This window comes from Muntiacus reevesi, chromosome 8 (assembly GCF_963930625.1).
Source record: "Muntiacus reevesi chromosome 8, mMunRee1.1, whole genome shotgun sequence".
Lineage (NCBI taxonomy): Eukaryota > Metazoa > Chordata > Mammalia > Artiodactyla > Cervidae > Muntiacus > Muntiacus reevesi.
In genome coordinates, this window is record NC_089256.1 from 93,977,746 (window position 1) to 93,997,336 (window position 19,591).

Sequence of the window (19,591 nt, forward strand, 5' to 3'; positions counted from 1 at the left end):
CAGTTTAACTGACTTTCTTGTTTAGAACTTAGTATATATATTCTAAAATTTTAAGTATCTTTATCTTAAACGTTGGTTTCAATTATTTTTATTTTCCCATCAGGCAGAAAAAAAGGAGCTGTGATAACAGCTATGTATAGTGGTATAGTAGATACCACTATGGATTATAGACTTTGCCCTTATTACAGCTCCAGGATTGGGAATATCAAGAAAATAGTCATCTTATGTTTAAAACCAGTAAGTACCAATAAAATTATACTCAGGTACTGCATATTTTCTTTTGGGGGATATCAAAGGCATTCAGTGGTGGTGTTTTTTTTTTTTAATTAATTTTAATTGGAGGCTAGTTACAATATTGTAGTGGTTTTTGCCATACACTGACATGAATCCACCATGGGTGTACATGTGTTCCCCATCCTGAACCCCCCTCCCACCTCCCTCCCCATCCCATCCCTCAGGGTCATCCCAGTGCACCGGCCCTGAATGCCCTGTCTCATGCATCAAACCTAGACTGGCGATCTATTTCACATATGGTAATATACATGTTTCAGTGCTATTCTCTTAAATCATCCCACCCTTTCGCTTTCTCCCACAGAGTCCAAAAGTCTGTTCTTTACATCTGTGCCTCTCTTGCTGTCTCGCATGTGGGGTTATCGTTACCATCTTTCTAAATTCCATATATATGTGTTAGTATACTGTATTGGTGTTTTTCTTTGACTGACTTCACTCTGTATAATAGGCTCCAGTTTCATCCATCTCATTAGAACTGATTCAAATGAATTCTTTTTAACAGCTGAGTAATATTCCATGGTGTATATGTACCACAGCTTCCTTATCCATTCGTCTGCTGATGGGCATCTAGGTTGCTTCCATGTCCTGGCTATTATAAACAGTGCTGCGGTGAACATTAGGGTGCAAGTGTCTCTTTCAGATCTGGATTCCTCAGTGTGTATGCCCAGAAGTGGGATTGCTGGGTCATATGGCAGTTCTATTTCCAGTTTTTCAAGGAATCTCCACACTGTTCTCCATAGCGGCTGTACTAGTTTGCATTCCTACTCACATTTATAGTGCTTAACAAAGGTCTGTTCATTAGTATTTGGAAAGAAGATTCATCAAAAATATGACGACAGTGATATGTTTGGCTTATTAATAAGAATTGAAATGCTTAACCTTTAGTTTTTAACTATATTAAACTTGAAAATATTTGTGAAAGGTGAAATACAACAGCTTTCCTTCATTTAATTCACCAATAAGTATGTATAACCTTCCTTACAAGTTCTACATTCTGGAATTCAGTACCTCATTTTTATGGTACTTCTCAATAAAAAGATCCCAAGATACTGATAGCTGTGAATAATGGTTGGGAGGCTTCCCTGCAGTAATGTCTACTTCAAAGGGAGAAACTCCGTTGATTAGAAACCCTGTTAGCAGACATAATGTTTTCTTCCATGTTAATATATTTATACTTACTGTGTGGTAATAAGGGAGAACAGTCTTCGCTGAAGTCATAATAATATGCTGCTTTTGTAAGGGCAGATGATTTCTTATTTCCAATCAGATGTTCCAAAGGTTAAGATGGGATTTTAAAAAATCTTTTTTCCAGCTCTCTGATCAACCTTCTTGATCAAGAATTTCCTGACAGATTAAAACCTGCTTCTACCTTTAATTATAAAAATTAATTTTTACATGAAAATACAAGTTTAATAATGTATATGATTCAAATGTACATGGAACAGGACACCTCCATTAATGTGAACCAAGATATAATAACTAGGATACACTGGGACTTCACTTAGAAGAAGAGCAAATGTCAAAATGATTTCTTAAACTGGTAGATAAATTCTAGGGCATGTCTTTGCATAGTTGAAACCCAGTCTAATATTCCCAGAGGGTATTTAATGTGATAGATGTGAAATTAAAAGTCATCAGAGAGATTATATATTGTTAAAACATGTGGGCCATTTGCTAAAGCAGAGATAGGACTAATGTTTTGAAATGTCAGTAAGTTTGCCATCTTTTCAGCATTCTGTCAATAGTGTCTTAGAAAGGCAGATAAAATTAACTAGGATACAGTCTCCTGAATGTTTAAACTAATTTACCCCTTATGTTAGGGTAGGGAAGGGCTATTCCCTAATAGTACATCATAGGATTTTAAAACCACTGCATTGAGAAGCCTGCACACCACACCTAGAGAAAGCCCCCACTCTGCAACTAGAGAATGCCCATGTGCAGCAACAAAGACCCCGCACAACCAAAAATAAATTACCTAAGCCTTTTAAGTTCAGAGCTTTTCTCTTATGCAGTGTAAAACTTAGGGAACCAAAGGGATATAAATAAACATAAAAAGTTTATACCAGATGATACGTTTAATTCTCACTCCCTAGTTAGATGCTTTGATATCCTCAAGTGTATTAAAAAAAAAGGATTTGAGTCTTGTGATACAGGTGGAGAGCTCCAAATTATTTGGATTGCATGTTACATGGTCACAACAATAAGGCATTATTAGTTATCTGAAGACTAGGTTTCTGTTCATCCCATCTAGAAGCACAGAAACCAAAAAAGGTTCTAACCACCTAAAATAACAAGAGTTCAATAAATCCACATACTCAATAGAAAAGGACCTAGTGTTCAAAGGCCCTGTTATTGAACATTTAACTCTTTCCCTATTTTTGTTCTAGAAAAACAGTAGTGAGAAGTGGTAGCTGGTAGACTGGACATTATAGAAGGAAACTTAAAAGGGAACACAGAATAAGTAAATCACAAGAGTTGAGTGGCTTACTATAGGTGTAAAGAGCCCTTATCTCTAAAAGGATGTTGACCCTGAATACACCACAGTATCATATAGTCCTGTCATAGAAGTTTTCCCTCTTCTGGGCTAATAAAACAACTGTGAAAACAGGATAATTCTGTATAGGCTTTTAAGATACAAACTCTATACATTGTGAAGCTGAACTGTGTCCAAGACAAAATTCATGACTTAACACTATCCTTGAATTTTCTTGCCTGTTCATTTTTATATTACAATTTCAGGCAGCCTACTTAGGAATGTCTTTTTGTAAAAAGTATCTTCCAAGTCCTATTTCAAGGCCATTGTCCTTACCTTCATAGCAAGCAAAATGAAAGCTTTTACATTAATTGTTTCTGGCATTTATATTTCTGGGTATATACAGAGAATACTGTTGATCTCTTGGCCCATTTCCCAGATCTCATTGTCTGTATTGATAATTCATTTGTTTAATGCAGAGCATAGCTTTAGATTTAGAACACACACAGATCTGAATCAAAGTCTTTAACCTTTCTTATTCTCTGGTTACCAGAGAAATGAGAAATCTATATATACATTACAGGGCTGATATGAGAATTGAGCTATAAGAACCTAGTAAACATTGTCTTTACTCATTGCTTCTTACAGATTGTTTTCACTTAAAGAAGATTAAATTTCAGCGTCAGAAATTTGACCCACTCAGAGAAATAAATTATCAAAGGCTGAGCCAGCAGGGAAGCCCATCACATAACATACCCAAGTGTAAAAATAGTTAATAATCCATTTGTAATAGAAAAAAAGCAGACTGTGGCAGACTTTTATTTAAGGGGAAACCAAGTCTTCCTTAGCTTAATTCCCTACATTTCAGTGACATTAAAGAGCTAAACATTTTACAATTAATTTATAGATGTTATTTATGATAATATTGCCTATTTTACTCAAGGGGCTGAGTTTGTCTTCTGGAAAGCCTTTACTCAATAGAAGTTGAATCCCCCACTATGTAATAACACTGCACCATGCATCTTCTGAAAACTCTGACTCCCTGTTGTATTTAGTGTAAGTACCTTCTTAAGTATCAGATGGTTCTCAAATGTCCCTTGGGTCATAGTCACTGCTTGATAGTACTTGGAATAGAGATACTATGGCCTTAACCTCAACCAAGGTCTACTGAATTATAACCTATAGTGATAAGCCCAGTGTTTTTCAGGAGCAGCCAGGTTGGAGACTCTTAAGCCAAGTTGCTTAAGCCTCTAGTTTTTATTTACTCCTTCCTCTCTCTTCATATCCAATCCATCAGCAGCTTTATGCCTTCAGCCTGGTGGAAGATGTGTTGGAATACCACTGTATCTCTCCAGGACCACCACAGTAAACTATTGATACTTCTATCATTTTAAGCCACGGATAAAAATGCTAGAAGACACTGGGTCTGATACTAATAGTCCTGAAATGTTATTGAGTATGTTTAGAGACTGACAATGAACCTAGGTTCATTAAGGTTACAATATTCTAAAATTTGAGTACCCACTTAATATAGAGATGAAATGTGAGTGACAGATGAGATAAACTTGATCTTCCTTTCCTCCATCTATCATATCAGATACATCACCATCACTGGAGAACCGCTAGATGTAGACTTCCTTAGGTATCTAGAAAACCACTTCTAAAGCATATATTTCACTGTCCAGTCTTACACTGGTTTTTTACAAATTATGAAAAATTCCGTGAAAGTTTTTTTCCCCATGAGGAGTGGGCATCCTTAATTTAATGAAACAACCAAGATATGGCAGTAAGTCTTTATTTTTCATACAGGGTGCCACTGCAGGGAGCCATCACACTGCTGTTTTCAGATATACAGAACGGAACAGAGCATTCCAGCATGCCGCCTCACTGTACACAGAAAACGTGAGCATCTTCAGACACTAAGGCTAGGAAATGGGTTAACACCGTTTGTTGATACGCTTATGAATCACTCAGCAGTGCTATTACAGGCTGTCTTTATCTGAAAGCAGAATTACAATCACTCTGGCAGCCTCTGGGCGACTCTAAAATGCAGGTCTAGTGAGGGGTACAGCAAGCAAGCAAGAGACATGTACCGTGCGTGTCCCATTCTGAAAGGAGACTGGTGTGCAGCCTGGCTTGGCACATTTTAAGAGTTGATACAGCTATCTTAACAGCTTAAGATTGAGTTTCCCTCACCATATACACTGGCAATCAGCTTAATTGAGAATTTCGGAAATACAAGCTCAGGGGTAAAAAGCAGAACTCTTGTTCGTGTAACAGAATTGCTACTTAAACAACTTTTGCCCAGTTCTCACCAGTTGTCTTGCCAAAAACCCCACATCTGATGAATTGTAGTGAAAGCCTCTAGCAACTGTAACAGACCTCTCTTAACCCAGCTCTAGGTGCGAAGTGTCAGAAACAAGCGACTGTGAAGTGGATGTGTCCGCCGAAGGCTGCAGTGCTGCTACTGGAGGTAACTGTCAAGTTTCCTCTTGATGTTGTCGAAGGAGTCTGCTCCCATGTAGTCCGCTTGGCCCTGTTCCCACCGCTCCTTCCGTTCTTCTGAGGATACAAAAGGCTGGGCCGGAGCTGGGGTCTCCCCGAGGGACAGCTGTGATACGGCTCCTGAAACGTTTTCCTAGAAAGGAGAGAGTAAGCAGAGACTCCTTCAGAGCTTCAAGTCGGACCATTTTAAAGGATGCAATAAATCGAGGAAGGTGAGTAAAACCAGGATGAATCATCATGCAAAGTAGCAAAAACCAAAAAGTATTACATGAAGCAAAACAAGGAAAGACACGGAAATACAAGGATCATATGATTTTTTTTTTCCTAACAGAATGAAGACTTCTCAACTTGGTGAAAACATTGGGGAACAAATTAAGTGGGTTAGGGTTGACGTTTAAGTTCTGCATACCTTTCTACAGAAGCCACAAGAGAAAGCCAGCGCACAGACCAAGTCTGAAAGCTGCAACAGTTCGTTAGAAAGCGTAAGATGGATGGGCAAGGGAACACAGTCTCCTGGTAAGCTCCTGATCTGTGTGGGCGCAGAAAGGTTGAGAACTTAAACAAAGTGGTGCACCTCAGACGCCAAGGACCTGAGCATAGAGCCGCACCACATACAGAGCTGCCAGGTTATGAGAGCGAGCTCGATGGTGTGAGATTACACACCAAACCTGTCTTCCTGGTCCAGTGTGTTACCAAGTGGCAGCTATTCCTGTAACTCCCGTTAATCTGCTTAGTTTTGAACGAGTCTTCATTTCCCATCTTTACTTCCCTTGGTGCGTAACCCTCAGTCCCTGGCTTGTGTGGAAGGAACAAGGTCAACGTGCAGGAGATGGAGCAAGCCTGCTCTGCATTAAATTCAGTTCTCATTACATACAGGTGGGGAGTTAACTTCAGGCTTCCCAGGTGGCGCTAGGGGTAAAGAATCTGCCTGCCAATGAAGCAGACACGAGAGACGCGGGTTCGATCCCTGGGTCAGGAAGATCCCCTGAGGTAGGAAATGGCACCCCACTCCAGTATTCCTGCCTGGAAAATTCCCAACGCAGAAGAGCCTGGTGGGCTACAGTCCACGGGGATGCAGAGAGTGGGACACGACTGAGCGCACACAACACAGGCAATTAGCTTGAGGAGTATCTTAGAACATTTACGGTTATCTTTCATAAAGCTCCCAGGTGTGACAGGACTAGAAGCATTAGTAGAGAAAAAGGAAGGCAAATGAATACGTGCAGGTATTGCTTTTAACAGAAAATGGTAGAACAGAACGTGTGATTACCTATTTCTGTTGCTATACATGTGTGTAAGTATGAGTGTCTATGTATGAATTTAAATGAACATTCTAGACTTCCAAGGTATCTGGGTAGCTTCCACGGATTCCACTATAGCTGCGGCGACACCTGTCCTTCCCCTGGGTCAGTCCTGTCTCTGCCTTCCAGTGGCCGCAGGAATGAGACAGGGAGCTTCCCGCGGACCCCTTCTCAGAGCGCTCTCCACGAGGACAGCGGTCTCTCCAGCCGGGACGTGAGTCCCAGTCCTCCTGCCGCCCCGTCCATTACATAACTAAGAGAGGCTGTGTGACTTCTTTACGTCTCAGTTAATTTTAATGTATGTAAGAAGGGGATGTTAACAAAAATAATGCTTACTTGCCAGAGTGGTTATAAGGATTAAATAAGAATAGATAACTTTTTGTAAGCGCTTCCTATGCACAAGGCAATATTCCAAGTACTGTATAAATATTATTTCATGGTCCATATAAAGCAAATAGTGTAAGAATGTAAGTGTTGTTTCTCTCTTTCTCCATTTTATATTTCAGCACCAGTGCTCATAAGTGAAATGACTAAAATCTAACTCTATAGTCTCTTATATGATAGCAAGGTAATTAACTGATCTTTTAGACTTGATTATAATTTACCCATTGAGTTTTATTCTTTATATCTTACTATGTAACATAAAAGTTTAATTTCCCATCCTCCTCCAACTCTTCCAAAAGAACCAGCCTCAGAGGAAGACCTTTAAAGTCAGAAAAGATGCTAAGCGGGATGTAACTGTAAATGTTACGGTGTAATCTTCTTCTTACAAAGAGATTTTCTAAAATCCTATATGAACAGAGGAATAAAACACAGAAACTCAAAATAATCCCAGAAAAGTATTTACTGTATGTTCCTGTTATTGTAACTTTCACTTGAAAAATACTCTTCTACACAAATGGCAAAACTAAAGTAGGTATATTTAAAATTTTTGCGGCTTCTAACACATGAACTGGGGCCATTCTTTGTTTTGGTAAACCACCACTTTAGGAATAATCTTACTAAGATTATTACTAAGACTCAGTCTTAGGACAATGGACTAAGAATTTTATCATTATAACATGGATATATACAGATACATTTGTCAGTCCAAACCTCTAAAAACCTTTCTTGTGCTCCCAAAGCTAATGAAATCTGCCACAAACCTACTTCTGCTTTAATCTTTGCTGGTAGTATTTCTCCCCTCTAAGATGAACGCTCTTTTCTTTCCACAAAGTCTTACTTATCTCTCTGTTCAAAATACCACTAAAAAAGTCTGTCTCTAGTACTAGGCCAACGTTTAAAAACGATACACCAAATTACCTGAAAGAAAAAAAGAGAACCTACCACAGGTACATGCGAGCGGGTGTCTCTGACGAGGCCGAACTGCTGGAGCACAGGTAACACGCTGGCAGTGAAGATGCTCCACCACAGGCGGAGAAACTCTGGGTGAGTCACGTTGGGGTCATGGGACTCACTCTGAATACTTTTCGTCTGAGGATCGTAAGTATAATTCCATGGTTTGGTTCGTCCTAGGAAATGCACAACTTTGGCCTTTGCACCAAACCTGCCAAGTGAACACAAGTTGAACAGTCAGTGGATTCTGAGCGCTGACCGCGCGAACAGTCAGTGGATTCTGAGCGCTGACCGCGCGAACAGCCAGTGGATTCTGAGCGCTGACCGCGCGAACAGTCAGTGGATTCTGAGCGCTGACCGCGCGAACAGTCAGTGGATTCTGAGCTCTGACCGCGCGAACAGTCAGTGGATTCTGAGCTCTGACCGCGCGAACAGTCAGTGGATTCTGAGCTCTGATTGTGTGAACAGTCAGTGGATTCTGAGCGCTGACCACGCGAACAGTCAGTGAATTCTGAGCTCTGATTGTGTGAACAGTCAGTGGATTCTGAGCGCTGACCGTGCGAAGAGTCAGTGGATTCTGAGCTCTGACCGCGCGAACAGTCAGTGGATTCTGAGCGCTGACCGCGCGAACAGTCAGTGAATTCTGAGCTCTGATTGTGTGAACAGTCAGTGGATTCTGAGCGCTGACCGCGCGAACAGTCAGTGGATTCTGAGCTCTGACCGCGCGAACAGTCAGTGGATTCTGAGCTCTGACCGTGCGAACAGTCAGTGGATTCTGAGCGCTGACCGTGCGAACAGTCAGTGGATTCTGAGCGCTGACCGCGCGAACAGTCAGTGGATTCTGAGCTCTGACCGCGCGAACAGTCAGTGGATTCTGAGCTCTGACCGCGCGAACAGTCAGTGAATTCTGAGCTCTGATTGTGTGAACAGTCAGTGGATTCTGAGCGCTGACCGCGCGAACAGTCAGTGGATTCTGAGCTCTGACCGCGCGAACAGTCAGTGGATTCTGAGCGCTGACCGCGTGAACAGTCAGTGGATTCTGAGCTCTGACCGCGCGAACAGTCAGTGGATTCTGAGCGCTGAACGTGTGAACAGTCAGTGAATTCTGAGCTCTGACCGCGCGAACAGTCAGTGGATTCTGAGCGCTGACCGCGCGAACAGTCAGTGGATTCTGAGCTCTGACCGTGCGAACAGTCAGTGGATTCTGAGCGCTGACCGTGCAAACAGTCAGTGGATTCTGAGCTCTGACCGCGTGAACTGTCAGTGGAATCTGAGCGCTGACCGTGCGAACAGTCAGTGAATTCTGAGCTCTGACCGCGCGAACTGTCAGTGGATTCTGAGCGCTGACCGTGCGAACAGTCAGTGAATTCTGAGCTCTGATTGTGTGAACAGTCAGTGAATTCTGAGCTCTGATTGTGCGAACAGTCAGTGGATTCTGAGCTCTGACCGTGCGAACAGTCAGTGGATTCTGAGCTCTGATTGTGCGAACAGTCAGTGAATTCTGAGCTCTGACCGTGCGAACAGTCAGTGGATTCTGAGCTCTGACCGTGCGAACAGTCAGTGGATTCTGAGCTCTGACCGCGCGAACAGTCAGTGGATTCTGAGCGCTGACCGCGCGAACAGTCAGTGGATTCTGAGCTCTGACCGCGCGAACAGTCAGTGGATTCTGAGCTCTGACCGCGCGAACAGTCAGTGGATTCTGAGCTCTGACCGCGCGAACAGCCAGTGGATTCTGAGCTCTGACCGCGCGAACAGCCAGTGGATTCTGAGCTCTGACCGCGCGAACAGTCAGTGGATTCTGAGCGCTGACCGCGCGAACAGTCAGTGGATTCTGAGCGCTGACCGCGCAAACAGTCAGTGGATTCTGAGCTCTGACCGCGCAAACAGTCAGTGGATTCTGAGCTCTGACCGCGCGAACAGTCAGTGGATTCTGAGCTCTGACCGCGCGAACAGTCAGTGGATTCTGAGCTCTGACTGCGCGAACAGTCAGTGGATTCTGAGCTCTGACCACGCGAACAGTCAGTGGATTCTGAGCTCTGATTGTGTGAACAGTCAGTGGATTCTGAGCGCTGACCGCGCGAACAGTCAGTGGATTCTGAGCTCTGACCGCGCAAACAGTCAGTGAATTCTGAGCTCCGACCGCGTGAACTGTCAGTGGATTCTGAGCGCTGACCGCGCGAACAGTCAGTGGATTCTGAGCTCTGACCGTGCGAACAGTCAGTGGATTCTGAGCTCTGACCGCGCGAACAGTCAGTGGATTCTGAGCTCTGACCACGCGAACAGTCAGTGGATTCTGAGCTTGACCGTGTGAACAGTCAGTGGATTCTGAGCTCTGACCGCGCGAACAGTCAGTGGATTCTGAGCGCTGACCGTGTGAACAGTCAGTGAATTCTGAGCTCTGATTGTGCGAACAGTCAGTGGATTCTGAGCTCTGACCGCGCGCACAGTCAGTGAATTCTGAGCTCTGATTGTGCGAACAGTCAGTGGATTCTGAGCTCTGACCGTGCGCACAGTCAGTGGATTCTGAGCTCTGACCGCGCGCACAGTCAGTGGATTCTGAGCTCTGACCGCGCGAACAGTCAGTGGATTCTGAGCTCTGACCGCGCGAACAGTCAGTGGATTCTGAGCTCTGACCGCGCGAACAGTCAGTGGATTCTGAGCTCTGACCGCGCGAACAGTCAGTGGATTCTGAGCTCTGACCGCGCGCACAGTCAGTGGATTCTGAGCGCTGACCGCGCGAACAGTCAGTGGATTCTGAGCTCTGACCGCGTGAACTGTCAGTGGAATCTGAGCGCTGACCGTGCGAACAGTCAGTGAATTCTGAGCTCTGACCGCGCGAACTGTCAGTGGATTCTGAGCGCTGACCGTGCGAACAGTCAGTGGATTCTGAGCTCTGATTGTGTGAACAGTCAGTGAATTCTGAGCTCTGATTGTGCGAACAGTCAGTGGATTCTGAGCTCTGACCGTGCGAACAGTCAGTGGATTCTGAGCTCTGATTGTGCGAACAGTCAGTGAATTCTGAGCTCTGATTGTGCGAACAGTCAGTGAATTCTGAGCTCTGACTGTGCGAACAGTCAGTGGATTCTGAGCTCTGACCGTGCGAACAGTCAGTGGATTCTGAGCTCTGATTGTGCGAACAGTCAGTGAATTCTGAGCTCTGACCGCGCGAACAGTCAGTGAATTCTGAGCTCTGACCGCGCGAACAGTCAGTGGATTCTGAGCTCTGACCGCGCGAACAGTCAGTGGATTCTGAGCTCTGACCGCGCGAACAGTCAGTGGATTCTGAGCGCTGACCGCGCGAACAGTCAGTGGATTCTGAGCGCTGACCGCGCGAACAGTCAGTGGATTCTGAGCGCTGACCGCGCGAACAGCCAGTGGATTCTGAGCGCTGACCGCGCAAACAGTCAGTGGATTCTGAGCGCTGACCGCGCGAACAGTCAGTGGATTCTGAGCTCTGACCGCGCGAACAGTCAGTGGATTCTGAGCTCTGACCGCGCGAACAGTCAGTGGATTCTGAGCTCTGACCGCGCGAACAGTCAGTGGATTCTGAGCTCTGACCGCGCGAACAGTCAGTGGATTCTGAGCTCTGACCGCGCGAACAGTCAGTGGATTCTGAGCTCTGACCGCGCGAACAGTCAGTGGATTCTGAGCTCTGACCGCGCGAACAGTCAGTGGATTCTGAGCGCTGACCGCGCGAACAGTCAGTGGATTCTGAGCTCTGACCGCGCGAACAGTCAGTGGATTCTGAGCGCTGACCGCGCGAACAGTCAGTGGATTCTGAGCTCTGACCGCGCGTACAGTCAGTGGAATCTGAGCTCTGACCGCGCGCACAGTCAGTGGATTCTGAGCGCTGACCGCGCGCACAGTCAGTGGATTCTGAGCTCTGACCGCGCGCACAGTCAGTGGATTCTGAGCTCTGACCGTGTGAACAGTCAGTGGATTCTGAGCTCTGACCGTGCGCACAGTCAGTGGATTCTGAGCGCTGACCGCGCGAACAGTCAGTGGAGTCTGAGCTCTGACCGCGCGAACAGTCAGTGGATTCTGAGCTCTGATTGTGCGAACAGTCAGTGGATTCTGAGCTCTGACCACGCGAACAGTCAGTGGATTCTGAGCGCTGACCGCGCGAACAGTCAGTGGATTCTGAGCTCTGACCGCGCGAACAGTCAGTGGATTCTGAGCTCTGACCGCGCGCACAGTCAGTGGATTCTGAGCGCTGACCGCGCGCACAGTCAGTGGATTCTGAGCTCTGACCGTGTGAACAGTCAGTGAATTCTGAGCTCTGATTGTGCGAACAGTCAGTGGATTCTGAGCTCTGACCGCGCGCACAGTCAGTGGATTCTGAGCGCTGACCGCGCGAACAGTCAGTGGATTCTGAGCTCTGACCGTGTGAACAGTCAGTGAATTCTGAGCTCTGATTGTGCGAACAGTCAGTGGATTCTGAGCTCTGACCGCGCGCACAGTCAGTGGATTCTGAGCGCTGACCGCGCGAACAGTCAGTGAATTCTGAGCTCTGACTGTGCGAACAGTCAGTGGATTCTGAGCGCTGACCATGCGAACAGTCAGTGGATTCTGAGCTCCGACCGCGTGAACTGTCAGTGGATTCTGAGCGCTGACCGCGCGAACAGTCAGTGGATTCTGAGCTCTGACCGTGCGAACAGTCAGTGGATTCTGAGCTCTGACCGCGCGAACAGTCAGTGGATTCTGAGCTCTGACCACGCGAACAGTCAGTGGATTCTGAGCTTGACCGTGTGAACAGTCAGTGGATTCTGAGCTCTGACCGCGCGAACAGTCAGTGGATTCTGAGCGCTGACCGTGTGAACAGTCAGTGAATTCTGAGCTCTGATTGTGCGAACAGTCAGTGGATTCTGAGCTCTGACCGCGCGCACAGTCAGTGAATTCTGAGCTCTGATTGTGCGAACAGTCAGTGGATTCTGAGCTCTGACCGTGCGCACAGTCAGTGGATTCTGAGGTCTGACCGCGCGCACAGTCAGTGGATTCTGAGCTCTGACCGCGCGAACAGTCAGTGGATTCTGAGCTCTGACCGCGCGAACAGTCAGTGGATTCTGAGCTCTGACCGCGCGAACAGTCAGTGGATTCTGAGCTCTGACCGCGCGAACAGTCAGTGGATTCTGAGCTCTGACCGCGCGCACAGTCAGTGGATTCTGAGCGCTGACCGCGCGAACAGTCAGTGGATTCTGAGGTCTGACCGCGTGAACTGTCAGTGGAATCTGAGCGCTGACCGTGCGAACAGTCAGTGAATTCTGAGCTCTGACCGCGCGAACTGTCAGTGGATTCTGAGCGCTGACCGTGCGAACAGTCAGTGGATTCTGAGCTCTGATTGTGTGAACAGTCAGTGAATTCTGAGCTCTGATTGTGCGAACAGTCAGTGGATTCTGAGCTCTGACCGTGCGAACAGTCAGTGGATTCTGAGCTCTGATTGTGCGAACAGTCAGTGAATTCTGAGCTCTGATTGTGCGAACAGTCAGTGAATTCTGAGCTCTGACTGTGCGAACAGTCAGTGGATTCTGAGCTCTGACCGTGCGAACAGTCAGTGGATTCTGAGCTCTGATTGTGCGAACAGTCAGTGAATTCTGAGCTCTGACCGCGCGAACAGTCAGTGAATTCTGAGCTCTGACCGCGCGAACAGTCAGTGGATTCTGAGCTCTGACCGCGCGAACAGTCAGTGGATTCTGAGCTCTGACCGCGCGAACAGTCAGTGGATTCTGAGCTCTGACCGCGCGAACAGTCAGTGGATTCTGAGCGCTGACCGCGCGAACAGTCAGTGGATTCTGAGCGCTGACCGCGCGAACAGTCAGTGGATTCTGAGCGCTGACCGCGCGAACAGCCAGTGGATTCTGAGCGCTGACCGCGCAAACAGTCAGTGGATTCTGAGCGCTGACCGCGCGAACAGTCAGTGGATTCTGAGCTCTGACCGCGCGAACAGTCAGTGGATTCTGAGCTCTGACCGCGCGAACAGTCAGTGGATTCTGAGCTCTGACCGCGCGAACAGTCAGTGGATTCTGAGCTCTGACCGCGCGAACAGTCAGTGGATTCTGAGCTCTGACCGCGCGAACAGTCAGTGGATTCTGAGCTCTGACCGCGCGAACAGTCAGTGGATTCTGAGCTCTGACCGCGCGAACAGTCAGTGGATTCTGAGCTCTGACCGCGCGAACAGTCAGTGGATTCTGAGCGCTGACCGCGCGAACAGTCAGTGGATTCTGAGCGCTGACCGCGCGAACAGTCAGTGGATTCTGAGCTCTGATTGTGTGAACAGTCAGTGGATTCTGAGCTCTGACCGTGCGCACAGTCAGTGGATTCTGAGCGCTGACCGCGCGAACAGTCAGTGGAGTCTGAGCTCTGACCGCGCGAACAGTCAGTGGATTCTGAGCTCTGATTGTGCGAACAGTCAGTGGATTCTGAGCTCTGACCACGCGAACAGTCAGTGGATTCTGAGCGCTGACCGCGCGAACAGTCAGTGGATTCTGAGCTCTGACCGCGCGAACAGTCAGTGGATTCTGAGCTCTGACCGCGCGCACAGTCAGTGGATTCTGAGCGCTGACCGCGCGCACAGTCAGTGGATTCTGAGCTCTGACCGTGTGAACAGTCAGTGAATTCTGAGCTCTGATTGTGCGAACAGTCAGTGGATTCTGAGCTCTGACCGCGCGCACAGTCAGTGGATTCTGAGCGCTGACCGCGCGAACAGTCAGTGGATTCTGAGCTCTGACCGTGTGAACAGTCAGTGAATTCTGAGCTCTGATTGTGCGAACAGTCAGTGGATTCTGAGCTCTGACCGCGCGCACAGTCAGTGGATTCTGAGGTCTGACCGCGCGCACAGTCAGTGGATTCTGAGCTCTGACCGCGCGCACAGTCAGTGGATTCTGAGCGCTGACCGCGCGAACAGTCAGTGGATTCTGAGCGCTGACCGTGCGCCCTCCAGCCCTCGCTGAGGAACTTTAGAGCTACTTCCGAAATCATTCAAGGGTCCGTTGTGCCTGCGTGCTGACTTGCTTGTCTTGTCCAAGTCTGCAACCCTGCAGCCTGGAGCCGGCCAGGCCCCTCTGTCCCTGGGATTCTCCAGGCAGGAATAGTGGAGTGGGCTGCCAAGCCCGCCTCCGGGGGATCCTCCCGACCCAGCGACTGAGCCCAGGTCTCCTTCAGCTCTCACACTGCAGGCAGATGCTCTACCACTGAGCCACCAGGGAAGTCCTCAACTGTATGTTAAAGATACACAAAACCCCCAACCTAACAGCAGATCAGCGCAACAACGAAATACCGGTCCACAAGGACAGGGCCGGTGGCTCAGTGGTGAAGAATCTGCCTGCAAGGCGGGAGACGCAGGAGACGTGGGTTCAATACCTGGGTTGGGAAAACTCCCTGGAGGAGGGCGTGGCAACCCACTTCAGTATCCTTGCTAGGAGAATCCCATGAACAGAGGAGCCTGGCGGGCTACAGTCCCTGGGATTGCACAGAGTCCAACACAACTGAAGTGACTGAGCGCACACACAGGAGAGAAAAGGCACAGCCACTTGGAAAACCATGGGATACGACCTAGGAAAGCTGAAGGCGCTCGGGCTTCAGACCCAGAAGGAAGCTCACCTCCTAGGCATGAAGCCGAGAGAAACTCCTACACGTGCGCAGCAGGAGACATGATCAAAAGGCTCACAGCCGCAGCACTGTCTGAAATAGTCATTAACTGGAGACAACCAGAACGGCCGCACACCAGGAGAGTTTACTGTTCGCAAACATTCACTTTTTTGCCCAATCTCTTTCCTGCCTCCCTGATATTGATGCATTTGCACGATTTGCTTTCACCGACGGAATGTGGGCAGAAGGCATAGTGCCTCCTAAAAGCATTACTTGTTTCTGTTCAGCCTCCCTGAGAAGCTACAGCGTCTGCCAGCAGAAGAATGTTCCAGAAGAATGAGACGCTCGCAGCAGATGCGGATCAAACCTGTGGCCTGGCTCCTCACTCGGCCGCGACGGTCAGAGCTGCCCCAGTCTAGTCCCTGACATGTGAGCAGGAAACACGCTGCTGACTGTTGAGTGTCGCCGAAATCTGATGGTTACTTATCCACTCTGTTTTCTTAAGGACAGCTTCTGGTATACTGATATCACAGAATACAGCAACCAACATAAATGAACTGCGGCTATACACACCCTGCAGTCAACAGATGGCTGATTTTTAGAGGTATGAACAAACTAAACAAATTCAGATAGAAACATGAACACATGTACTCATATGTATGTAAATATGAATATATACATATGAATCTACTTACATAAGGACAAACAAAAGTACTGTTCAAAGAGCAGAAAACCGTAATCAATATAAATTTCATGATACTGGTTATCTTGAGAAGAGAGGGGAAGCTGTGACAGGAAAGAGACACAAAGGGGCTTCTAGGATGCTGGTTATAGTCCACTTCCGAACTTGGGTGGTGGATGTTTCTTAAAACTGAACATTTCTCTACATCCTCCTGTGTATATACTATATTTCACAATACACACACACTATGTATCATAGTGTAAGAAAAGTAAGAGTTAAGAATGGTCCTATTCTGTCTGTCCTATGTATACAATCTACATACATGTAAAATGAAGTAATGATAAAGGTGAATACAAGCGCCAGAAGGAAGACGGGAACAGCAAGTGCCCTAGGAGTTCAGAGGCAAAGAGGTCACTGAGAGCTTAGGTCAGGGGGGCAGGTGGTTATGGGACAGAGGACATGACCTTAAAACTTGTGCCCCAGACAGACAGGCTTTGGGTAGCAGGTGCGAACACAAGGTTGTCTGGGCTGGGGCCGCAGAGCACGTGTGTGCAGGCTGAGCGTCCTCCAGACACAAGCAGGAAGCTCTGAGGCTTCCCCGGTGGCTCAGCTGGGGGAGAATCCGCCTGCTATGTGGGAGACCTGGGTCTGACTCCTGGGCTGGGAAGATCCCCTGAAGGGAAAGGCTACCCACTCCAGGATTCTGGCCTGGAGAATTCCATGGACTGCACAGTCCATGGGGTCGCAAAGAGTTGGACATGACTGAGTGACTTGCACTTTGACGAAGCTCTGACAGGGAAACGTTAACATGGGACAGACCCTTGGGTGCTGAGTTCAAGTGTCAGATTTTAATGGAGTTATCCTATAGGCAACCGAAGCACTTGAGTATGATGTGCAGATCAAAACAATGCATGCTATTCATGCAGCCTTTCTTATCTCCTAAGGGTGTTTTTTTTTTGTTTTGTTTTTAATGTCAAAGACCTGTTATATAGCTATCATTATCTGACATTTTGCTGACAAAGGTCCATCTAGTCAAAGCTATGGTTTTCCCAGTGGTCATGTAATGATGTGAGAGTTGGACCATAAAGAAGGCTGAGCGCCAAAGAATTGATGCTTCTGATCTGTGGTGTTGGAGAAGACTCTTGAGAGTCCCTTGGACTGCAAGGAGATCCAACCAGTCCATCCTAAAGGAAAAGAGTCCTGAATGTTCATTAGAAGGACTGATGCTGAGGCTCCAATACTCTGACCACCTGATGCAAAGAGCTGACTTGTTAGAAAAGCCCCTGATGCTGGGGAAGGTTGAGGGCAGGAGGAGAGGGGACGGCAGAGGGTGAGATGGCTGGATGGCATCAATGACTCAATGGACGTGAGTTTAAGCAAGTTCCAGGAGATGGTGAAGGACAGGGAAGCCTGAGGTGCTGCAGTCCATGGGGGTCACCAAGACTTGGACATGACTGAGCAACTGAACAACATCTGACATTTTACTATGTTTGGGGTCCAGATTCTTTCAGGACACATTTGGGAATAATAATAGTCCTGCCAGGTAGATTTTACTAATGTGTTAAATGGAGGGTCCTAGAGCTGAGTTGTCTAGAGTCACATGGCTACTTAGTGGCAGCGATGGGGTCTTGTCCCCCTCTTAAGCCTAAGTTCTCACCATCCTACCATGCTGCTGCTCCAAAACCAAGCACAGAAAGAGAGCCTACCGTCTAAGTCCTCCTAAGGGTAACTGTCTCCCCTCACGGCATTTCTTCTGATGATGGCGTGGATACCTGATGTTCCCAAGCATACTCTTTATTTTATACATGTGGTATATTTTACAGGCATACACATACTTGGGCACATCACACACAAGAACTCTCAATGTTATTCTTGAAGGGGTAAATCATAATGCTCAAATTTGTGCATAGACAGGCTTCCCTCCTAGCTCAGCAGGTCATGAATCTGCCTGCAAGGCAGGAGACGTGGGTTCGATCCCTGGGTCAGGAAGGTCCCCTGGAGAAGGAAATGGCAACTCACTCCAGTATTCTTGCCTGGAGAATCCTATGGACAGAGGGGCCTGGCAAGGATACAGTCCAAGGGGTCGCAAGAGTCGGACATGACTTGGCGACTACACCACCACCAGGGTGATCAATTAAACACCCAACAGTTCCATGTAAGGCACCATTACTACGGTCAGCATGCAGCCCCAAGAGCCTTAATCCAAACATGGAGATGAGTCATCCACATGAAAACAAGAAACAATAGCAAAGCAGGCTGCACATCAGAGCCAGCAGGGCAGTGCTGATGTTGAGTGCTATGGACATTCCAAAGCAATCACTGCAGGTGGGGATTTTCGCAAGAGGCTCAGTCAAGGCCTGAGAAACATGAGCAGGATTAAGAGAAGTGCCTTCAACAGATGTTCTAATGATGAGGGGGCAACCCAGCCCAGAGACCCGACACTTGTGTTCTGGGGCAGCGGGGCCAGGCAGGGACAACGGGCCCAGCCTCGGCCGAGCGGTACACCTAAGCCTCAAACCAGAACAGAGCACACGTGAGAGGCCCCTCCCACCTCCTCTGACATCCACCCTCTTGCCCCGACTTCCCTGCCTGAAGAAATAGCACCTATCAGCTTCTCCTTTATTAACCAACCAGTGTCTCAACCCATGACCTGCTGAGCCCAATTTAAATGTCACGTACAGTCATCACATGAGAGACAGCAACACTAAGAAAAATAATATTAAAACGTGAACACACCATGAACTTTATTCCTTTCCAGCCCACTCTCCTCACAGCTCACACATGCTTAAGCAACAGTAACTGGAATAGCTAGCCTCTATCAGGGCTTCCTAGGTGGCTCAGTGGTAAACACTCCACCTGCCAATTCAGGAGATGCAGGTTCAATCCCTGGGTCAGGAAGATCCCCTGGAGGTGGAAATGGCAACTCCCTTGAGTATTACCTGGAACATTCCATGGGCAGAGGAGCCTGGCAGGCTACATTCCATGGGGTCATAAAGAGTCAGACAGAGCTACTTGACTGAGCACGCATTGAGTACTCCCATGTGCCAGGCACTGGTTAACATTTGCCTGGGTCAGCTCAGTTAATTTCCAAAACAATTTTGCAAAGAAACCAAGGTGGGAAGAAATTAACTAACTTGTCTAGAATCATGTGGGTGGGGAATAACAGGACTAGGATTTCAGCAAAGCAGTTTGGCTCCAGGGCCAAGGTTCTCCACCACAGCCAGGCTGTAAGACATTCCCAGAATTATTAAGGACGTAATCTCAGAGTATCACTTGTCACTCCACAGATTAACTCCTTGCCTACAGACAGTCCTCCCTGGTGGCGCAGATGGTAAAGCGCCTGCTGGCAATGCGGGAGACCCATGGCTGATCCCTGCGTCAGGAAGATCCCCTGGAGAAGGGAATGGCTACCCACTCCAG

The 19,591-nt window shown here is 47.5% G+C and overlaps 1 protein-coding gene across 2 annotated transcripts in view; it reads right to left on the bottom strand.

Moving 5' to 3' along the window:
• Positions 1-4,545: 4,545 nt before the first annotated feature.
• The window catches only part of GYG1 (glycogenin 1), a 46,047-nt gene continuing 31,001 nt past the window's right edge, over positions 4,546-19,591 (bottom strand). For both annotated transcript variants that reach the window (XM_065942767.1, XM_065942768.1), the window contains exons 6-7: positions 7,897-8,116; positions 4,546-5,402 (exon numbers count right to left, since the gene is read on the bottom strand). In XM_065942767.1, the coding sequence (XP_065798839.1) occupies positions 5,229-5,402; positions 7,897-8,116 (394 nt within the window). In that variant the 3' untranslated portion in view covers positions 4,546-5,228. The remainder of the gene's footprint in view (positions 5,403-7,896; positions 8,117-19,591) is intronic.